At 42.3% G+C, this 22,201-nt stretch overlaps 2 protein-coding genes across 8 annotated transcripts in view; both read left to right on the top strand.

Moving 5' to 3' along the window:
- COL4A3 (collagen type IV alpha 3 chain) overlaps positions 1-7,569 on the top strand; it is a 107,921-nt gene extending 100,352 nt beyond the window's left edge. For 2 of the 3 annotated variants that reach the window (XM_030574732.1, XM_030574731.1), the window contains exons 49-52: positions 317-494; positions 2,966-3,080; positions 4,652-4,824; positions 6,264-7,569. In XM_030574732.1, coding sequence (XP_030430592.1) covers positions 317-494; positions 2,966-3,080; positions 4,652-4,824; positions 6,264-6,354 — 557 coding nt within the window. In that variant the 3' untranslated portion in view covers positions 6,355-7,569. Of the gene's footprint in view, positions 1-316; positions 495-2,062; positions 2,208-2,965; positions 3,081-4,651; positions 4,825-6,263 lie in introns of those variants that run through there. The other variant, XR_004001929.1, reaches the window with a different exon arrangement.
- An 8,415-nt stretch (positions 7,570-15,984) lies between these two features.
- MFF (mitochondrial fission factor) overlaps positions 15,985-22,201 on the top strand; it is a 33,563-nt gene continuing 27,346 nt past the window's right edge. The window contains exons 1-3 of one of the 5 annotated variants that reach the window (XM_030574741.1): positions 15,985-16,161; positions 19,058-19,223; positions 21,797-22,014. In XM_030574741.1, coding sequence (XP_030430601.1) covers positions 19,186-19,223; positions 21,797-22,014 — 256 coding nt within the window. In that variant the 5' untranslated portion in view covers positions 15,985-16,161; positions 19,058-19,185. Of the gene's footprint in view, positions 16,162-18,902; positions 18,920-19,057; positions 19,224-21,796; positions 22,015-22,201 lie in introns of those variants that run through there. The other 4 variants (XM_030574745.1, XM_030574744.1, XM_030574742.1 and 1 more) reach the window with 4 other exon arrangements.

Genomic DNA, 22,201 nt, shown 5'->3' with positions numbered 1-22,201 from the left:
CTCCCCATGGCCATTCAGTATCAGGGACTAGGTGAAGAATATTATTGCAGAATTAATCAAAAGAAATAGTTCCTTGCTTTCAACAGATTTTGCTCTTAGCCCCCATGCTATTTTAACGTAGCCTCTTTGTATTTAATATAATCATCAGAGTCCCTTACTTATGGTACTGCTGTACAGAGAAGTGGCTTCTTTTCTTTACATGCTCTATCTGTATTTATTCTTAATGCTGTAGATTGGATCTTATCATGTGGCTGTTCATTTGTTATGCTAAATATCTCTCATGTCTTTCACAAGGCTGCCATCCTATGTCTTTCAGGGACAGTTGGTAGCTGCCTGCAGCGATTTACCACCATGCCATTTTTATTCTGTAACACCAATGACGTTTGCAGTTTTGCTTCTCGCAATGACTATTCATACTGGCTGTCAACTGCAGCACCAATGCCAGAAGACATGGCACCAATCTCTGGCAGAGCCTTACAGCCCTATATTAGCAGGTGTGAGTTTTGTAATATGATCTTGTTTTTTTTCCGATCAGCCTGCCTGTCTTAGCCAATACAAGCTCTGAATTCAGCCACCTGGATATTTGATCATGTTTGAATATGTATTTGATATATGGTACCAAAGTCCAAAATGGTGAATAATTTAGAACCTAAATGAACAAATATCAAGAAGACCCTGAAACCAAAACTGAGACATTCATTTAAAGAGATAAGATGGGTGGGGTAATATCTTCTATTGTGCCAACTGCTGTTGATGAGAGAAACAAGCTTTCGAACTACACAAAACTCTTCTTCAGGTCTGGGAAAGGTGCTCAGGATGTCACAGCTAAATACAAGGTGAAACAGATGGTTTAGCTTCCACCAGATTGTAATAAGCCATGAATTATCACAACAATCTGTAACTCACTTACCCCCTATTACCATCCTATGACTGCAGGGGTGTTAATGGGCCACTTCAACTTAAATGATCCCTTAGAATATGTGTTAACTAATTACGCTAGACAATCTTGTATTTAGCTCTGACATCTCTGAGTACCTTTCCCTGACCTGAAGAAGAGCTCTGTGTAGCTCGAAAGCTTGTTTCTTCCACCAACAGAAGTTGGTCCAATACAAGATATTACATCACCCACCTTGTCTCTCTAATAGCCTGAGACAAACATGGCTACAACAACACTGGAAATGTTCATTTAAACATTCAGGTATCCTAGTTAAAGCGAGGGTATGTTTAATTTGCATAACTGGCATAAGAAAGACAGCCCAAGGTCTCACTCACCCTGATGATATGAAGTAGCAATAGTTACATAATGATCAGCTGCTCCATGTGTAGGTGTAGTAGGGCCCAGATCAGCAGGCAGTGATCGATCCAGTGGGGGTCAATTTATCATGTCTAGTATAGACGTGATAAATTGACTGCTGAACGCTCTTCTGTCGATTCTGGTACTCCACCAGAACGAGGAATGCAAGCGGAGTCAGCGGCAGAGTGTCAGCTGTTGACTTATTGCAGTGAAGACACATAGCTGAAGTTGCGTATCTTAGATCGACCCCACATGGCAGTGTAGACAAGCTCTTAGATTTGGACAGGCTGAAAGGAAACACTTCATTTCAACATTAGGCATGTGTTGTCTTCTTACAGTTGAATTTACTTTAATGAACATATACTGTAATAAACCATAGTTACTGTGATTGGTGCAGGAAAATTACAGACTGAGGGCTTGTCTTCACTACTGTGTAGGGTCGATCTAAGATACACAACTTCAGCTATGTGAATAGTGTAGCTGGAGTTGACATACTTAGATCTACTTACCACGGTGTCTTCACTGCGGTAAGTCGACAGCTGATGCTCTGCCGTCAACTCCGCTTGCGCTCCTCGTTCTGGTGGAGTACCAGAGTTGACAGAAGAGTGCTCAGCAGTCGATTTATCGTGCCCCCTGCTGAATTGATCACTGCCCGCTGATCTGGCAGGTAGTATAGACAAGCCCTAAGGCTGAGAACTCTTGTGCACAGTGTCCCAAGGCAGTTATGCAGTGTAGGGTCTCATTTTACAGCCTTTATCCTGTTTACAGACCCATCTTCAAGACTCTGTCACCATAGTGTTTGGGGACTTCCCGCACCTGCAGGGCCAGATTCTCCACAGCCACTTGGTACCATGCCACCCATGTAATCTGCCCCATAAGCCATCTTCACTGGACCAGGGAGAATCACACTATTGTAAGCACAGTATGCACAGATGATTCTTGAGAGATATATAGCTGACAGCAGATCTCTGTCCTTTCTGTCAGAGTAACAGAGAATCAGAGTTTCAGGTAAAAGAGAATGTGGCTGGAAGAAATGGAGCATCGATGTGGTGCTTCTGTACTGTGTCAGTCCTCAGCTGCATTTTTGGTCCCATATGGCCTTTTTCAGCCTAGCCTAAGTTAGAGAAGCCCTCGGGCAACTTTAAAACATCAGCAGCACTGCACAGAGCATCAGTAAGACCAGAGGGTGTGAAAGCAAGCTTTAGATCAGCTTTGCACACACGCATCCCCCTTTGCATGCACTCCGTGCAGTTCAGTCACACCCCAAGATTTGGTCCATATTCCTTCATTAGTGGATGAAACAGATTTTTCTAATAATGGCAAATGAAGTTTCTGAGTATTCCAGGGTAAAAATATATAACACCACAAGCAGTGAGCATCTAAAGCAAGCAAGGTTTAACCTTTCATTTCAGTAATGGCAGCATTAGGATGATCAAAGTGTTCTAGGGCTAATCTCCTTGCCTCACCAATTCCTTGCAGTGGATGGAAATTGTAAAGTCATGTATTTTGCATAGTCTAGTACCTGACAGCTGGTTACTAGCATACCTGTTTCCATGGAGGCAATGTTATGAGTGCAAATTCCAAAATTCAGACCAGTGCCTGTAATGGGATGGGAATTGTATATAAATGTCTGGAATAATTCACCCAATATTTATGTGTTTCGTATTACAGATGTATTGTTTGTGAAGGACCAGCAGTGGTAATAGCAGTTCACAGCCAAACAACTGCAGTTCCTTCATGTCCTCAAGGCTGGATATCTCTCTGGAAGGGTTTTTCCTTTGTTATGGTAAGGGGGAAAATAGACAAAAAATAATTACTGGGTGCTGCTAATGCAGCTTGGAAAGCTAATGCATTCTTCTACCTGAAAAGAACACTCCCTATTTCTGTCCCCTCAGTATTGCTGGCATTTGCCCATGGGTTTTTTTGTTTTGTTTTAAGAACGCCATAATTTTTTTTTTTTTGCTAAAAACAGGCAAGACTTTTATTAATCCTTTTGACTTTCATGCTAATGGCAGAAGCTCCAGAACAACCAGCTACAGGAAGGGTCTCAGATCTATCTCAGCAATAGGTGCCAACCCTCTAGAAGAAAAGGGGAAGTAGTGAAAGGAGAACTTTGGGATTCTGGTTATTGTGGACAGATGAAAAGTAAATGAACTGTTTTTTCACAACTTGTCTAGACTACGATGACAGCAGGTGTCATCAATGGTGCAGCTGAACTGCTCCTGAACACAGATGCAGAGCAAGTGTAGCCCAGGGCAAAACATATTCAACACCATTTTAGAAACTAGAGTTATAGCCTTAACAATACCAGGCAGTGTTAGTGTAAATTAAGCGTAAGGGCCAAACTCCATTGAAAATCCATAATCTGGTTAAAAATTGTTTGCTGATTGCAGAGCAGGACAGCAGCAGCATAGACCTCATCAAGGGGGAGAGCACATCCTCTGTGACTTAACATGGAGAGGGATGGGTAAGGGGGTAGATGTGTGTCCATATTGAGGGTGCGGGGATTATCATACAACCTTTGCTGCTCCTCCGAATCCTTATACCCTACATTAGCAGCTGTGGATGACTGACCGAGGCTAAAAATTCCAACCTCCTGCCCCATAACCTTTTCACATGGAGCAACACTGTTTGACATGGAGAGGGGTTTGCTGTCTTCCCAGGATTTGTCCCTACGTAATGTAAAGCTGCTTCGAGAAGAAAGGAAAGAAAGCTTGTTTCTAGGGTGCGGTTACTACCATGTGCTGATTTTAAACATGCAGGTTTTTATCAACTACAAGAGGTTTCCATCCAAAGTGTTCTACTGTAAAGGGTCATTTTATGGGTATTTCTACCAGCACATTTCCCACTGCAGATAAGAAAAGTTCCTTCTCCACTTTCTATGAAGAAAGAAGCAATCAATGCAAGGGAAAACGATGCACAGATTAAAATTGGAGAAATGGCTCATTTGAAATCAGGTTACTATGGTCCTTAACTAAGCAGGTGCCAGACCTCTTCCAGGGAATTTCTATCTTTGTCCTGGTCCTGGTTCTCATGACCTCTCACCCAACAGAGAAAAACACCTTTGCAGGGATTAGAGAAATACCACAAAGTCCTTTGAATTGTCCTAAAGCTTCTGTACTGGATTTAATTACAAGGTAGTAAATTGTAATAATGTCAAAATAATACCAGCCCAAAATATTATAATCCATCATTCAGTAAAATTAATCTGTGCTGATCGTTGTTTTAGCTCGGCTGCACAATGGTACTTTGCTAGAATGGTACTTCACACAGTGCTTTTTAGAAAGATATTTCTTGTATTCTGTTCAGTAAAAGGTGTTTAGCAGATGTTCATTAAAAATAGTTTTGTGGTTACAGTACACAAGTGCCGGTTCAGAAGCCTCTGGCCAAGCATTGGCATCACCTGGATCCTGCTTGGAAGAATTCCGTGCCATTCCATTCATAGAATGTCATGGTAGAGGGACATGCAACTACTACACAAATTCCTACAGCTTCTGGCTGGCTTCACTAGATCCAAGAAGAATGTTCAGGTAACCTTTGCTTTCCCAGCTATGACCCACTGCCTTCATCCACACCAGCCACCATTGCTGCAGTCAGGGGTAGCATAGGAGCATTCAGATAGTGTACACGTAACTTAACATCCTGCTAGTCATCCTTGCAAGAGTGGCTAAGTTGGCTTTAGGGTCATTTTGCAGTGTTGGAACAGCACAAAGGGGTCTAACAGAGGATCACAGCCTTTATTTCTTTAAATCTCGGCCTTCCCAAAGCAAGTCTTTAAATGCACAGGGAACTATTCACCACTAATATAAGCAGGTGCAATTCCATTATCTTCAGCAATTTCCCTTGCTTATGTCAATGGTGAATTTTCTAGAGAGCAGGATTGGTCCTGCTTTGAGCAGGGGTTGGACTAGATGACCTCCTGAGGTCCCTTCCAACCCTGATATTCTATGATTCTATGATTCTATAAGTAAGCCAAAATGCACTGGAACTTCTCAATCCTGATTCTATACTGATTTCTACCCTATACAATCCGAGCAATTTCAGTGGGATTTCCAAGGTGTACATTAGTGCAGAATTTGGCCCCGTCATGCTAAATATTGATATAGAGAAAAGTATTTTTCAAGTTCATATATCCCAGAAAGCTTTTTATATTTCTTCCTACAACCATAAACAGCACTGATGTTTCAAGAATGTGTCGTTTATAATCCCTCCATCTTTTCTTGGTGTGTACTTTGTGCCTTGTGGTCATCTTGTACACATTCAGGGGCAACCCTAGGCACATGCATTGTGTGTTGCTGTACGTATCCCTATGCTCTTGAGAGCTGCACTGTCAGCATATGCTCACTGTATACTAACACACATTTCATTCTTCAAGGCAGCTAATGGTCATACCCCAGTCTTGTCAGTTGCAATGTCGATGTAACGCCGACAGACCCCGGTCATCGTCGGTCGGGATCAAATCCGGGACTTCTGGAGCTTAGTGCAAGAGTCTCTACCACATGAGCTAAAAGCCAACCAGCTGTTAGCTAAGGCTGTAGAGCAAACTCATTTAACTCTCTCTCTGTAAGTGCTCTCAGTGCCACTAGATGGAACAGAACACTACACCCAGGAGCTGCGTAGGTTACATTGACATCACCTTTCACCTCTTGCTTAAGGAGATGAGAACAGATTTTTAAAATAGGAGAATCTAAAGCCTTGATCCAAAACCCAATATAAAGACTTGGTCTTTGGATTAGACCTTAACAGTCTAAGTAACAATGGGATTGTGGTACTTTACCCCACTTACTCTGACTCAAAATCAGTGCTTAGTGTAGGGAGCCCTTGTGACACATGCTCTGGTGAGGCTGGCTAAGAGCTATGTGAGAGCTGGGGTGGTGGGGACAGAGACAAGAGTGCAAATATAGAAAACTCCCACCACCTCACTCCTATTTTAAACAGAAAAGTAAATATGTTATTCTCTTCCTTTTAGGAAGCCTTTACCACAGATTTTAAAAGCAGGGGAATTGGAAAACATCATCAGCCGCTGTCAGGTCTGCATGAAGAGAGACAGAAATTCTTGACAGACCATCAAACTTTGCTTTTATTGCAAAGAATAGCCTAACTCTCCAGAATGTGCATTTATTAAAGCCAAACTGTTTTTGGACAATGAGCTCTAAAATGCTAGTGCAGCACTATGGTGAGATAGTGCAGCATTTTGATTTTCTTCTTTCTAAACAAATTGCAAAGCACTTTTTCGGAGAAGGCTGTTGTAATGGCAGTACTACAGATCTTCATCTTCTGAACTGCGAGGCAAGGTGGATGATGATGTAATATCTTTTACTGAACCAACTTCTCTGGGTGAGTAAAAAAATGTCTGGGATTTAGGTGGATCGTAGAGTTAAGTCCGTGACTTAAGAGCTTCCATGGCATTCCAGAGTGAACGCAATCCTTCAGTTATAAGTCTATTTTTAAAAATACACTGCAAAAAGATACATAAAATCTACATCTTTTATAAAGTATTTGAAACATTAAATATTTGTCACGAACATCTGCAGAAATAAAACCTCCTATTCCATCTAGTCAGGTGAAAGTATCTTAAAATAAAATGTGTGTTACGAGTGATATTCAAATGGTATTAGCTGAGCACTAATTTACACTAGTGAATTAAACTGGAAATGGATTTAAGTACTTGATAAGCACTTTTATTTAGTCATTTAATTTATATAAACTGTAGCTCTGAATATTTTGGTATTTATGACATTGCACATGCAGCACTATTTAAAATTGTAATGTTGACATTTAAAAAGTGAATAACTTTGAATACTTGCACACAACTATCAGAATTCCAGTTCAATTATTACATTTTATAGATAAAGCATAATTAATTTGACAAATTTAATAAATGCATCATTTTAAATGTAGGGTCTAGAAGTCAGCTGAAGAGTCTAGATTTAAATCAGTTGAAGTAAGAAGGATTCCTCATTGAGGCCTATTTTTTGGCAAGTAAAATATTTTATATGTATTTGTTAAAATATTTCCAATATGTTTGTTTTAATACTTGAATTTTCTGTTAATTTAACTAGAAACAGTTTTCCCCATATGTAACATGCCATGGTCATCAGATTTAAGCTAATTTAAACACAGAATTTACAATAATTGAATGAATATTAAAGATTTTTGTTTCCTTAAACAGATTACAGTATCTCTGTTTGCAAACCACAAATCAAAATATAACACTTATTATAAAATACTCTCAGTAGACACATGCTGCTGATAAGAGGGCATTGTGAGGCAGGGCCGCCCAGAGGATTCCGGGGGCCTGGGGCCATCGGCGGCAGGCGGCTCCGGTGGACCTCGCACAGGCGTGCCTGCGGATGGTCCGCTGGTCCCGCGGCTCTGGTGGAGCATCTGCAGGCATGCCTGCAGGAGGTCCACCGGAGCCGCGGGACCAGCGGACCCTCTGCAGCCATGCCTGCGGGAGGTCCACCGAAGCCGTGGGACCAGCAAGCGGCAGGGGGGCCCCCGCACGGCGAAATGTCTAGAGCCGGCCCTGTTCGGCGGCGGGGGGCCCTTCCGTTCTGGGACCCGCCGCTGAAGTGCCCCGAAGACCCGCGGCGGGGGCCCCCCGCCGGCAAATTACTGCCAAAGTGGGACCCGCCGCCAAAGTGCAGCCCGCTCTTTGGCGGTAATTCGGTGGCGGGGGGCCCCTGCCATGGGTCTTTGGGGCACTTCGGTGGCGGGTCCCTGAACGGAAGGGCCCCCCGCCGCCGAATTACCGCCGAAGACCGAGTTGCACTTCGGCGGCAGGTCCCGCTTTGGCGGTAATGCGATGGCGGGGGGTCCTTCCGCCTCGGAGCGGAAGGACTCCCCTGCCAGCGAAGACCAGGAGCGGAAGAAGCTCCAGGGCCCGGCCCCGCAAGAGTTTTCTGGGGCCCCTGAGCGAGTGAAGGACCCCGCTCCAGGGGCCCCGAAAAACTCTCGTGGGGGCCCCTGCGGAGCCCGGGGCCTGGGGCAAATTACCCCTCTTGCCCCCCCCGGGCGGCCCTGTTGTGAGGTGTAAAAGTCTTTCCTTCAAATCTGCTTATGTCTTCAAATGTGACAATCACATGTCATGGTTCCCCCCCCCCCCCCCCCCCGAGTACTAAATTCTGCTGTAAATACAGGAAAAATACCCACCATTTCTGTTGAAAACTATTCACTATTAGGGTCAGGATAAATTCAGCATCACCAGGTGCACATGAAGGAATTATATCAGTTTCTGAGTCCCTCTCTGAGAGCATAATTGTAAAATCCAGACCTTAAGTCCATCAGAGTTAAGTCCACTGGAGATGCACAGTAGGGTATGATATACAGTGTAACATGTATATTACCTGGATTATTACAAAGTTTTAAACTCAGCAGTAAGAGATGGTGAATGTATTCTAGCAGTTAGAGCATGTGACAAAGTCAGGTGATCAGGGTTTTGTTCACAGTTCTGGACTCTGCCGCTCACTGTGTGGCCTTGGATAAGTCACGTTGGCTAAAATATTTTGCGCAGCTTCAGACTCTTCATAAGTGACAAGCACTCTCAGCTCTCACTGACTGCAACTTGAGATGAAAGTGTTCAGCACCTCTGAAAATCAAACCCAGCAGGTTTCAAACTGGGCACCCACAATCAAAGCCATTTTTTGAAAATGTTAGCCTTAAAAATATCTTTATGCCTCACTTTCCTATCATTCAGCAGTGTGAATATTAGCTAGCTAATGTCTGTAAAGTGCTGTGAGAGCCTTGGGGAAAAGATGCTAAAGAAGTGCAAAGTGTTAATATAGTGTACTAAAAGAATGCAAGTGGCACTACCAGCAATCAGAAATAATGAGCAAATAATCAAAAAGACTAGGGAAAAGAAATCCTTTCACTAAATGCAACCAAATAAGTAACTCTGACTGTACAGGGAAAAGTTCATTAAACTTATTTCTTTCCCTCCTTGCCAATGTGTATACGTAAAATAAAAATATCCATCTAAAAATAGCTTGGCTTCTGATTAAAAACCATAAGTGGGGCTATATCATTCTACCAGTTTTTGAGCTGAACTGCCTTTTTAAAATCACAACGTTCAGCTTGGGACAACAAAGTAAAAAGGATAAATCACAAAAGGGTGACACCTATGATATCTGATATTTCAAATAAATATAGTGCTGGTTGCTTTTAGAACAGGGTGAAATCCTGGTTCCGTTGAGGTCAATGGAAGTTTTGTTATTTCATGTCAGACATCTGGAAGGGAGAATAAAACAATGTTCACAGTAAAAAGAGAGAGAAAGTCCTGCAAAGCAGAGTCCTCTGAAACCATTTCCACTATTGTACATGCACAGTCTGCTATATATCTCACCAGCAGAGAAACATAAACAAGCCTTGCCTGCCATCCACCTGTATAATCCGTTACAGTAAGAATACTTCAAGCCCTGTCTGTCTCAGTGCCCTCAGGAAATGCAGCCAACCTAATGTTTCCTAACTTGAGGCTGTTTTTTATAGTTGGTTTGATGTCGCGGTGCTTTACAGTGTTCGATAGTTTCATGTCATTTAATGTATGCCATAAATTCAAGCCAAACCCTCACTGTATCTGTTGGATTTATGCTGTCTTTCATTTAAACATTGAACCTTTCATTGACCATGGAAATCACTGTAGCTAAAATTGTTCCCATCTCCCAGTTTCTTTTTAAATATTTCCCTGAAGGATTCATAAAATTAGATCAATGACTCCCAGGGGTCAGTTACTTTCCCAGTCAGTGAAGATTTGAGAATAGCAGGTTCCAGTTATTCTGCACATTGGAGCAATTGTGTCTTTTTTTACTGAAAACTAATGAAAAAGCATGTAATGATTTGTCTTGAATGAGCTTCACGCTGCACAATTACCCCTTGATTTTTTTGTGGGCAAGATTTACTCTTCATGTGGATGTAGAAGATAATATTTTTCCTGGAATGATATTTTTTCCAGCTGTTTTTCTTTCTCTTTCTCTCTTTCACACACACACACTCACTCACACTCTCTCTCTCTCTCTCCCCTTATACCAGGCAATAAAAGATATTTGGGCTTCTCATTTAATTGACTACACCAGCATTCTCAGCACCTACCCTTTGGACTCTTGGGGGTCACAGATCCCTTGTAGAGTAACCCTTGCTTAATGAAAACTGCTGTATACTGATATTTCAGTGTCACTTAAGGGAATGGGCCAAATTCTGCCGTGGCTTACACCCTGTGCAATGTAATTGATTTAATTAAGGTTGCACAGGATTAAAGACAGAAAAGTGAGAGCAGAATTTGGCACAACATTAAGAACTACAGTAGCTGTCTGTAGAAATGTCTAAGTTATATTTCAACAAAAAGCAGAAAAATTTGCAAAAATGCTGGCAATTTTTCTCTCTCCTAGTTTTCCATCCAGCTCTAATATCTATTGTAGGGCTTCACCTTCATCCTGCTCTCATTGAACTAGACTTTGATACCGTTACTTACAATGCACAGTACCTTTCTCCTTAAGTAGTCCTGTTGACTTCAGTAGGACCACCCATTCAGTATGAGTGAAGTTATAATATGGCCCTTTGAAGTCAGTGGCAAACTCCTATTTGCTTGAGTTAGTGCAGGATCTGGCCTCTGCATTGAACAATTATACATCCTTCCGCAGAAGCTTTCAGAATGTAAGACTTAACTGGAGCCTCATGTGAACATTCAGGATTCCTAAGAAATACATATTTAGCAGGAAAGCATTTAAATGTACTTAACCCAGGCAGGAGCGCCACCAGCTTTTTTGGCGCCCTAGGCAGCGGAAGGTCCCGCCCTCGAAATACTGATGGCGACCAGGGCAGCCGAAGATCTGGCTGCTGCGGTCGCTTCCCCCCAAATGTTAGCGCCCTAGGCAACTGCCTAGGTTGCCTAATGGGTTGCGCCAGCTTGAACCCAGGGCTTGTCTACACGGGCAAGTTTCTGCGCAGTAAAGCAGCTTTTTGTGCTCAAACAGCAGATGTGTACACACTGCCAAGCCTCTTTGTGCGCAGACACTCCTCAGTTGCAGCGCTGCAAAAAAACCACCTTGAGGAGAGTCCTAAGGCTATTTGCACAGAGGCTCTAGCGCTCTATTGCCAGTAGTAGACACTTGATTGCTTTCTGTACTGTAATTGGCCTCCAGAGCTGTCCCATAATGCCTCAAGTGACCACTCTGCTCATTGTTTTGAACTTGGCTGCCCTGGAGACGTGCCTTTCCCCTTTCAAAGCACTGTTGTTTCTGACAGAAGTTGTGTGCTGTGCTGATCTGCTCTGGGACACAAAGCAAACCATTAATGTGGAATGCTCATTCTGTTTAACACAGAGGCAGGTAGAGAGGTAGGGGCGTGTCCTGGGGGGCGGGGAGTGAGAGCGCGCACGAAGGGGGCAGAAGCTGATATTGGGGTTTCCCCTTGCCTCAGTACTGATTGCTTCTTGACGCTGTCTGAACTTACAAGATGGCATGCTGACACACTCTCTGTCCCCCAAAACACAGTCTCTCTCACCCCCCTCCATACACATACACACACACACACTCTCTCTCTCCTCCCCCACTCTTCAGTTGAAAAGCAGCTGACAATGTAGTAGGATGGAACAATGGGATTGAGAAACCTGCATCATGTGACGCTGTGCCTGCCCCATGAGGCATTGTAAACCCTTCCCAAAGCACCCTGCGGCTGGTTGCACAGTGGGATAGCTACCACAATGCACTGCCGTCTTTGCTGTTGCAAGAGCTGCTAATGTGGATGTGCTCCAGCATCACGAGCACAGTGTGGACATGCAGCAGTGATTTAATTCCAGCATTTTAATAAAAGTGGTATAACTTGTGGCGCAGAAACTTGCCAGTGTAGACATACCTTAATTTATAACCTATCAGACGCTATCATATGTTCATTTAAAATTCATTTTTGAAAAGATTGTTGCCTTCTCAGTTTTGATTGAAAATCTTTATGCATTTTGCAAATAAAGAAAGCTGCTAAAAGAAACTGCATACTTTTTACTGGCTGTGTGGGAGGAGTAAGCAGAAATTAAAGAATCGTCCCTGTGTTATTTGTATATTTACTCTCTTTCCTGATTTCTAGCTAATTAAAAAAAATACTGGCTTTTTGTAAAGTCAACATTAATTTGCAGAGTCTGTTTGAAAAACAGAATGGAATTGGTTTTACTCTGTTATAGTTTTAAAATGTTAGCTCCAGTACTACATAACCTCATAATCAAATAGAGGACCAAATGTTCAAAGATTGCTGTATTTCACACACTTTAAGCAGTGGTAGGTGGTACCAATTAGTATTTAAATTTTAAAGTAACTTCCAGTCAATACTCAGAGTGCCTATTTTTCCAGTAGTTTAAACCGGACTGATTTTTAGTGTTTTCAAAACTAATCCAGAACGAGTGGTTGGATAAGTTTATTGGTTCTGAAAGCATTAGAGCTGGGCCAAAAACTACTGTAAGCCCCTTTTGCAACAGTCTTTCAGGCCCAGATCCGCAAAGGTATTTAGGCTCCTAACTTTCAATGGAAGTTAGAAACCTGAAGTATCTGTGTGGATCTGGGCCATGACACCTAATATCCTCATGACTGCTAGAGTTAAAGATTAAGGGCCCAATCCAGCTTCTATTGAAATCAGTGGGAATCTTGCATTGGCAATGGGATGGAGCCCTAAGGCACTATACATTGTAACAGTTGCAACTGGTTTCTAGATGTAGCACATCTCAAGATAGCAGCTGCTACAATCAAGTTGGAAATGAAAGTAGGAAGATGATCAAGATGGTAGTAAAAATTATGTGATTTGACGGTCCAATGTCCTGTGTCTTATCAGAGTAAGACAGAAATGCTTTTCACATCTAGAAAGCTGAAATTTCCAGCTTTTCAATAATCTAAAACCTTTATTTCTAGCTCAGTCTGATGTCTAGTGAGAGATCAGATTTTATACCTGTAACTGCCTCTGTCTCAATGCTTTTGGCACATGTGCAGGACTGAATACAGCAAGCGCCAGATTTTGGAACAGTGTAATTGTCAATGCTTGTTTATGGCATTTCTTCCCACTCTGACATCTATAGTTGTAGCTGTGGCCATTAACCAAACCACAATTTTAGTTCATAAGTAGCTGTTGATGCTTTTGTATCTATTAGTTTAGAACTTTAGCTATTACAGGCACATGCTGCAACAAGGTTTTCAGGCAAACCTAGAGTTACTCAGACCACAAGAAAATAGCTGGCTTTGAGCAGCTGCAGCCTGTGCTGTGAGTAAATAATTGCTAACCTCAGTAATGGTTGCATAATCTGGCCCTTACAGGGGTATTACTAAAACCAATATAATAAAATGATGTCTCGCTAATGTTTTGTGTACCCCTGAATAAATTGGGTTTTAAGGTTAGAGAGTAAATGCACTAGTAATCACATTTGGTGGCCATCTTTAATTTTGTGCTTTGATACTATGGTCATGAATGCTATAGAAATGCTTAAGACAAGAAGAAATATAATTTTGTACAGAAACTCCTTTGTAATGTGTATCAGTTAATAGATAAAACACAAAGTGTGAACTAAATGACTGGACCTGTGACATCGCAGGGGTTCTGCTGAGATCCAGAATCTGTTCCAGGTCTCATCATCTCTATATGTTCACCTGGAGCCAGATTCCAACCATCTCAATGTTGATGATGTTAGATATTCACGTCTCCTCGATACAACCTTACATCAAGTCATCATAACATGAAGATATGAGAAGATGCTGAAAATGTTGTACACGAGCAGCCCTTCTGGCTTCAACTGGATTTCTATACAGTACTTCTTAGTATGTCAATGGTTATAGCAGTTAGGGCAGGGTACAGGTAAATGGTTTCTGTATGAGTGTTCTACTTTTTAGACAAAATCATTATAGTGTAACAGTGCAATGTTTACACCTTTATGCTGCGGTGTGTCCTCAAGTACTGGCATAATACCGTACTGCAGAACCATTAAGACCCAACATCAGCAAGACATGAGGTTGCATCACAACAGCCCACACAAATCAGTCCTGACAGGAGGCTGCTTCTAGGTTGGCATGTACAAGTGATGAAAACAGTAGTGATTTGAATTGAATATGCAGTATCCTACTGAGGAAAAAAGACAATAAGAGCAAATTTAAAGATCCCCACTAATAAAAATATTGATATTATCAATGTTATACTAATATTAGTTACGTATTGTCTAATAATAAACAGGTGCTTGTATATGGATCACTGACAACATTAATTTCCATCTTCCTATTGCAGTATAATTTTGAAATTCATTTTCTAAGGACTACTGGATACAGTCTGAAATTTGATCTTTTCATTAGAGGTCATCATAGAGCACTCAGTTGTTTTTAATCAAATTTCAACTTTTTAGGGTCTCTTTCTGGTATATAAGGAAGTATGAGGTCTGCACCATGGAGAAATTAAGACATCTGAGATGATAATTTTAAGTAATGATTTTAACTAAGAAAATTGGCAAAAGTATATGAATGTGCTGCCAATGTTGGTAGCTAAATCTGGCTAAAGAGTGGGCTGCTATCAGCCAGCACCATTACTTTGGCCCTGATCATGGAATGCACACTACTAGGTCCCCTACACATGTGATGTCCCATTGATTTTATATTGCAAGATCAAAAGCTATGTAACATTAATACTGAATTATTGTTATATTAGAGTAGTAATATTAACTAATATCAATATAGTCTTAACTTTGTTATATTACCGATAAATATTACATTGCTATTTTGATGGGTATTTGTATTATGGTGGCAATATGATCAGGCCGCCATTGCTCTAAGCCCTCTACATATACTCAGTAAGACTGGCCTTCTAGAGAGCTCACAATCTGAACAGACAGGACAGATAAAGGATAGGAAGGGAAACACCCAGAGAAAGGTGCAGTGACCTGCACAATTGCTGGGTGGCAAAGCTAGGACTAGAACCTTAAGAGTACTAGTCATAGATGCAGGAACCTATCCATTAGGCATGCAGCTTTTATGAGCACTGACTCTGTGGGTGCTCCGGGGCTGGAGCATCCCTGGGGAATAATTAGTGGTTGCTCTGCACCCACTTGCAACCAAGCTCCCCTCACCCTGAGCGCACTGCATCCCCCCTCCTCTGCCTACCTACCAGCGCTTCCCACCAGGCTGCCACACAGCAGGAACGGGAAGTGCCAGGTTGGGGTGGGGATTTGGGGCAGGAATTGGAATAGGGGCAGGGCCAGGGGCAGAGGGTGGGGGTCAAGCACCCACCAGCGGGAGCAGAAGTTGGCACCTATGGCTGCATCTTTGTTCTTAGTAGCCGAGAAGCACTATCCTGGTATCAAACTGATGGAATTAATGGATGCAGGGGGAGGGTTTACAGTTTGGTTCAATGGCTCTCAGCATCCCCACTATAAAAATTGTTCCAGCACCACTGTTAGTACTACGCTATTAATGGTCTCTAGTAATGGGTTAATGGGTCCACGTGGCTGGTGATAGTAAAATATAACTAGTGATAGACATTAAGGGTTATCACCTAACACGACACCCTCAGCGCTACCGACCAGCACTGTATAAGGTCGCTAGGCGCCTGTAGTAGCAATTACAGCAATAGCATCACAAAGGCGCACAGCGCTCACGAGCTGTCTGACCACAGTAAAGATGGCTTCCCCATGGCTCGCTCTCGGGTGAACGGCCAGAGAGGCACTTCCGCCTTTCTTACGTCACGTGACGTTACGTGGCTCCCTGCTGAGCGGTGGCTACGGCGGTTCGATGGGGACAATTCAGCCCATTTTCCCCTCTAAGCGGACCGGGCTGCATTGCGCTTCCTTATCACTGAGAGAGAGCCCTTGAGTGCCCGGATCGCGAGAGGGGCCTGCCAGGCGGCTTCCCGCCGGCCTCTGGGTGAGTAGGTAACGCTGGGGCCTGCTCCGCCGGACCCCGGCAGCCAGGGTGGGAAGATCCCAGCTGCCTCCCCAGCAGTACCCCCCTACTCTGCTCCCCCACCCCCAACTATAGACTCCACGGACGTACCCCTACCTGCTCTAGCCCCTCCCTGCTCTACCCCCCCCCGCCTACTCTAGCCCCTCCCAGCTACACCTCCCCAGCCCTACTCCGGCCTGCTCTAGCCCTCTGTTATGCCCATCCCCCATTTCTTGTTCCATAGCCTGTTACTGCCCCCCCAGCTGTGCCCACTCACATTCACTGCCTAGCCAGCTTTGCGTCCCCCCCCCCCGTCTTCCTTATGCTCATCACATCTTCTCTGCCACTCTCACTTCCTCTTTGCCTATCTACTATCTTTTATACCGCCAGCTGGGCCATTTTCTTTTTCTCATGCCCTCCCCCCCACACACACACGTGTTTCCATTTTCTCTGCCCACACTTTTATTTTAATATATTAGCTTAATACGGGGTGCTGCTTTTGGTAGCCCCCTCAGGGACTGGATGCCCCAGACTTCACATTTTGAAAGACCCTAAACATGGCACCCTCTATCAACAAAATAGTTTAAAATGTCTTTTTAAATAGTTATGAGACCTGAATGGTTAGAATTATATAATACTCTAACTTGCTGGGCCTGTTTTTTCCCTCTCATTTATGCCCTTGTAAATCAGGACACATTCAGCAGAAAACAGTGATACCAATATTAGCTCAGACTCAGGCCCAGTGAATTTCCATTTTACTCTGTTTTAACTTTAGTAGTTGTCACTCTGTCAGCAGCATTATTTGAAGTGTTGCTTCTCGGTGACAACCTGGATATTTCAAAGTAGCAGCTTATCAAACTGCAGCCTTTTTTTCTAATTCATGCTAATTTTACACTACTTGTCTTCTACTAGAAAAATAAAGATGTTTGCTTGTAAAGCTACCTCTTTGCCCCAATTGGGATCTTCGCTATATGTTGCAGCTTCAGAGCTGCTGCTGGCAGAGTGGCATTCGCTCTCTTGCATTCATTAAATATTATAGGAACCCAAAGCCTCGCTAACATTTTTTCATTCCTTCCATGTATATGATGTGAAGAGGTGATGTGCATAAATAGGTTTGACACACGTATCATGATGAATGCATTTCAGTATTTATCCTTTGCGTGAAGATGATATTTAGCTCTGCTAATTTAGGGATTTGGGGAAAAATCTGTCTGGGGATTGGTCCTGCTTTGAGCAGGGGGTTGGACTAGATGACTTCCTGAGTTCCCTTCCAACCCTGGTATTATATGATTCCCCACACTTCAATCACCCTGATAGTGCTTTGTTACATCATAGCTTCCAATTCTAAATGCTTCCGTGACTGATGCACTGACAGTTAAGCAAACCTCTGTGTCCCGTAATACATCCTCTGAACTTTGCTTCCAAAGCCCAAAACTATCATGTCGTTTATGACAAACTTTTTCTCTCCCTCATCTCTCTTGTCTTTGTCTGGCGATTGCCGTATCATGGTGTCCAAATTCATCCTTTGTTTAAGTTTATGCACACATCCATATATGCTCCTTAATCACAAACTGCCGTTACAATGACAGTCCCGTTCAGGAGATCCAGAATGGGATATGCATGCTACTTTCTGTCTCCAAGAAGTCAGTGTCATATTATATTGTCTCCTCGATCTACTTGATTAATCTTCATCTCCAAATCCCATTCAAAATAGCTCTCCTGGGTTCCCATTTACACTCCTGTATGCACTCTCTCATTGGCCTCCTCTATCCCTTCTCCATGATTCTGTATAGTTTAGTCATGTTTTTATTTGTGATGACTTATCTTTCTCAAACTTTCATTCGTCCCCTACCTTTACAACCACTGAGTTCTGTAAATGTCATCTTAAAACTTCCTTTCACCTGTTGACTTTGAATACTGTTCAACCACTCAGATTTTTCCAGTTAATAATGACAGTTCTGCTTTTCATTTACCATAAAAGAGTTAAGAATTTTACTTTTCTGATTTGTGCTTTCAGTTTGAGATCTCTTGATGGTAATGAACTTTTTGTTATTTTAAGATCCAGTATGGCTTACAAAGTTGGTTTAAATATTATCGCTATTTTACACAGGAAACTGAGGCACAGATAGGTCAAAGGTCACACTGTAAGTCAGGAGTGGAATGGGCATCTACATATTCTGACTTAAGCCTCAATCCTGCAAACTTCTCTGTACAAGTGCACTGCTATTGGGGTCACTAAGGCTGTCTACATTGCACCTGAACAAGCCTCCTAAACAAGACTTGTGTTAGTGTGACTCACGCTAGCATGCTAAAAAATAACAGTGTGGACATTGTAGCACCAATGGCGGCTCAGTTTAGCCATCCAGGCTCAGACCCAGGGGCATGCAGCTCTTTTTAGCATGCTACCACAGGTTTGTCTACCCAAGCTGGGAGGCTCACTCTTAACTGTAATGTAGACATACACTAGGATTTTGCACAGGTACAGGAATCTGCCTACTATGGAGCAGATTGCAGGATCTCAGCCTGAGGTCTCTGTGCTAACTATTCTGCTTTCTAATATGGAGCAACATCTTTTATTATGGACCTCCTCTTCTTTTCCCCCATACATATACATGTCTAGTTTAATTAGTAAGTTGCAGCATTGTAAGGATTCAGCCGCTGAAATCTCACTGTTTTTCCCTTCTGCCATTTAGAAAATCAATGAATTCTCCAGAAATTATGTCTGAATTCTAAGACGCATGTGAGCATATTGAACTATTGTATTTGTAGATATGTGGTAATTACTGTCAGACTCACATTATGGAACTGATATTTAGATTCTAAATATTTATGAAGTTGACTCTTCTAATGCTGTTCTTTGTTTATTTTTTTTTTACAGCTGGGAAAGCTATTGTCATGCTGTCTTATGTACAAAAACAGATCCAAACTTTACTGTGTTGTAAAGTAAACTGTGCTGCAGTGTAGTGATATTTGATTACAAAATTATATCTGTGCAAATATTTCAAAATGAACAAAAGAACAAGCAGTGAATCACCTGTAGGGAGGTTAGTGAAATCTTATAGAACTCATCTGGTACATGTAACACTTAATATATTGTGGCCATTTAACAAGGCTGTTGCCATAGGATACTCTTGGTATTTTTAAGTTCTTGTTAAAATTAAATACTTTCATTTGCATAGGGACTCTCAGCTCAAAAGATCTTGAAGTGCGTTACTGCTTCTACTGCCTGAACTGTACATGGCCTTTGGGGATGTGGAAATCTCAGAAGGCAGTATATACTTTGGCCACAGTACATCTGGCTACTTTATTGTAGCAAGAAGGGTAAATCTGCTATATAAGACCAAAAGGGTGAGGTGGAGGGAGAGGCTAAAGTCTATGCATTTAAGTGTGGCAGAGCTGCTTGAGCAGCTGGTGAGCGCCTGTCAATGAGCTATGGACTCACTTCTGCTCCTAATTTTTGGGTTCTGTCAGTTCCTTCTGTTGGAGCTGTAGAACCTGCAGGAGTTAATACAGACAGCCTAACTCTGCATGGTTCTCAGCCTCAATGAAGGAAAAGAAATGTGGTGTTTGTTTGTTTGTTTGCAAGCTTGCATAAACCGGGGTGTTTTTCCTTCTCTGATTGCTGGTGTGAGGTTTTAAATATAAACGTATAAGAGATAAACATAAGAATGGCCATACTGAGTGAGACCAGTGGTCCAGATAGCCCAGTATCCTGTCTGCTGACAGTGGCCAATGCCAGATGCTACAAAGGGAATGAACAGAACAGGGCAGTCATCAAGTGAGCCATCCCCTGTCGTCCAGTCCCAGTACCTGGCAGTGAAAGGGTTAGGGACACCTAGAGCATGGAATTGCATATCTGACCATCTTGGCTAATAGCCACTGATGGACCTATCCTCCATGAACTTATCTAATTCTTTTACTGAATCCAGTTATAGTTTGGCCTTCACAACATCCCCTGGCAACGAGTTCCTCAGGTTGACTACGCATTGTGTGAAGAAGTACTTCCTTTTATTTGTTTTAAATCTACTCCCTATTAATTTCATTGGGTGGGTGACCTGACCACTGGTTCTTGTGTTATGTTTTCGGGTTGGTGGGATTCCTTCTAATTGCCAGGAGTATAGTGTGTTGGGGAATCCCCATCACAACCCTGAGTATCCCTGTATTGGTTCCAAAATGGATCTTATCTTTGGTACACTTACATTTGTTTCCACTTCATAATTTAATCCTGTCTCCTGTGTCATCAAACTAACTCAATCAAACTATCTTTTCGAGTCACCCAAAATACAAAACTCAGAGATTAATTTTGGTGATAGGATATGAATGGACATGCGGGAAATCATCTCTCCTATATATTATTAGTAAATATATCAATAACTTTGTTTCACTATAATTACAGATCAGCAATGGGCTGACTTCTCTATATGAGGTTTAATATGCAAATTAACTAAAGGTACCCAAATGATTTACAGATGTTAGTTTCTTTTGAGAAACTATCTTATGTCTGTGTGTTTGGATCCAGTGCTTGATAGCTTTATGGAAATGGTCAGATACCTTTTCCTTTCAGAAGGTTGTTAAATTGAGAATGTGATATAAGTGAGTAGTCTCATTTGGGCCACTAGGATCTGTACTATCCATATTGTAAAAAACACCATTACTGTTGGTCTCATCACAGAGGCAAGAGAGCATGGTCAAGCAGACTGAATTCCCTTCTTGCCCGTAGAGCGGGCCCGCCATCTCAGGGTGGAAATACTGTACTCTGGTTTGGCAGTGTGGGAAAACTCTTACTGCTTCTTCCCATGGTGTATCTGTTCTGTAAACGTAAGATTTCCACTTTCAGGAGCACTCCGATTGTATACTGTAGATATATTTTTAGCCTGTCCAGATCATCAGCTACGTATTAGTAAAAGGTCTGTAGGTTTAAAAAATACAGTAACTTGTCTTTAAACTAGAAGTACTGAATAAATCAAATAGAAATGTTGTAGGAATGCTGAATTTCTGAAACTGATTTGACAGCTTATTGGTGAGAATCTTCCTTCTTGGTGAAACTGGGTTCTGTGTAAGTGAATTCTCCCCCATCCCCCACCCCAACTCAGGGCCATGTTGTGAGGCTGCTGTGCAGCCCTGTCCCTTTCCTTTATCTGCCACCCAGCAGCCTACAGTCACTATTCCATCCTATAGGCTGAAATAGCAGCCACAGCCCCTGTTATCCCATTGCCTGGGATACTGGTGTTGCACAAACACATGTCTGCCCCTGACTTCTTATTCAATGTAGCTTTCTGTCCTAGCCTATGTGCAGGCTAGCATGGAAACCTTATCATTGTTGTGTAAGGAGTTGCAGGCAGCCCTGTGTCACCACTGAGCCAAATGATCACCTGCACAGCCCCAGTGTGGGGTTTGGGTAGCATATGGGGCATTGCTATAGTCCTTTGCTCTTTGAATTTACATTGAAGTTATTCTCAATAAATATTGTGTGTTCTCACTCAAGGGGATCTGACTCTTGCCCAGTTATTGGAGAAATGTATCCCCTTAACTCTACTGTGCATCGAGAAAGAAACCCACCTAATGTTTAGTTTTGCTGTCAGTTAATAATTCAGGCTTTTTGGTTTTCTTTCACCAGAATGAATGGGGCAGTGTTCCCATCTCCAGCTGCTGAGATGGCAGAAATTAATCGAATTCAGTATGAAATTGAGTACACTGAAGGGATCAGCCAGCAAATGAGGGTACCAGAAAAATTAAAGGTAGCTCCACCAACTGCTGACCTTGAGCAAGGCATCCAAGAAGGACTTCCAAATGCCAGTGTAACTATGCAGGTTCCAGAGAGGATTGTAGTGGCAGGTATGTGTATGTTGTAGGGTAAAAATAGCAACTAAAGCATTATGTTGATTTGCTCTGTGTCCAATTTAGCTTGTTTTGGGGGATTAAAAAATAATTTAGTGATCTTTTGGGAAAAAAAATTATTATTCAAAAACAAATGCTTGTGAAATGTATCCCAATCCTCCAAATAGGAGCTGCTGATCAATTG

Source organism: Gopherus evgoodei, chromosome 9 (genome assembly GCF_007399415.2).
Source record: "Gopherus evgoodei ecotype Sinaloan lineage chromosome 9, rGopEvg1_v1.p, whole genome shotgun sequence".
Classification (NCBI taxonomy): Eukaryota; Metazoa; Chordata; order Testudines; family Testudinidae; genus Gopherus; species Gopherus evgoodei.
This window is presented reverse-complemented; position numbering and strand designations above follow the sequence as displayed.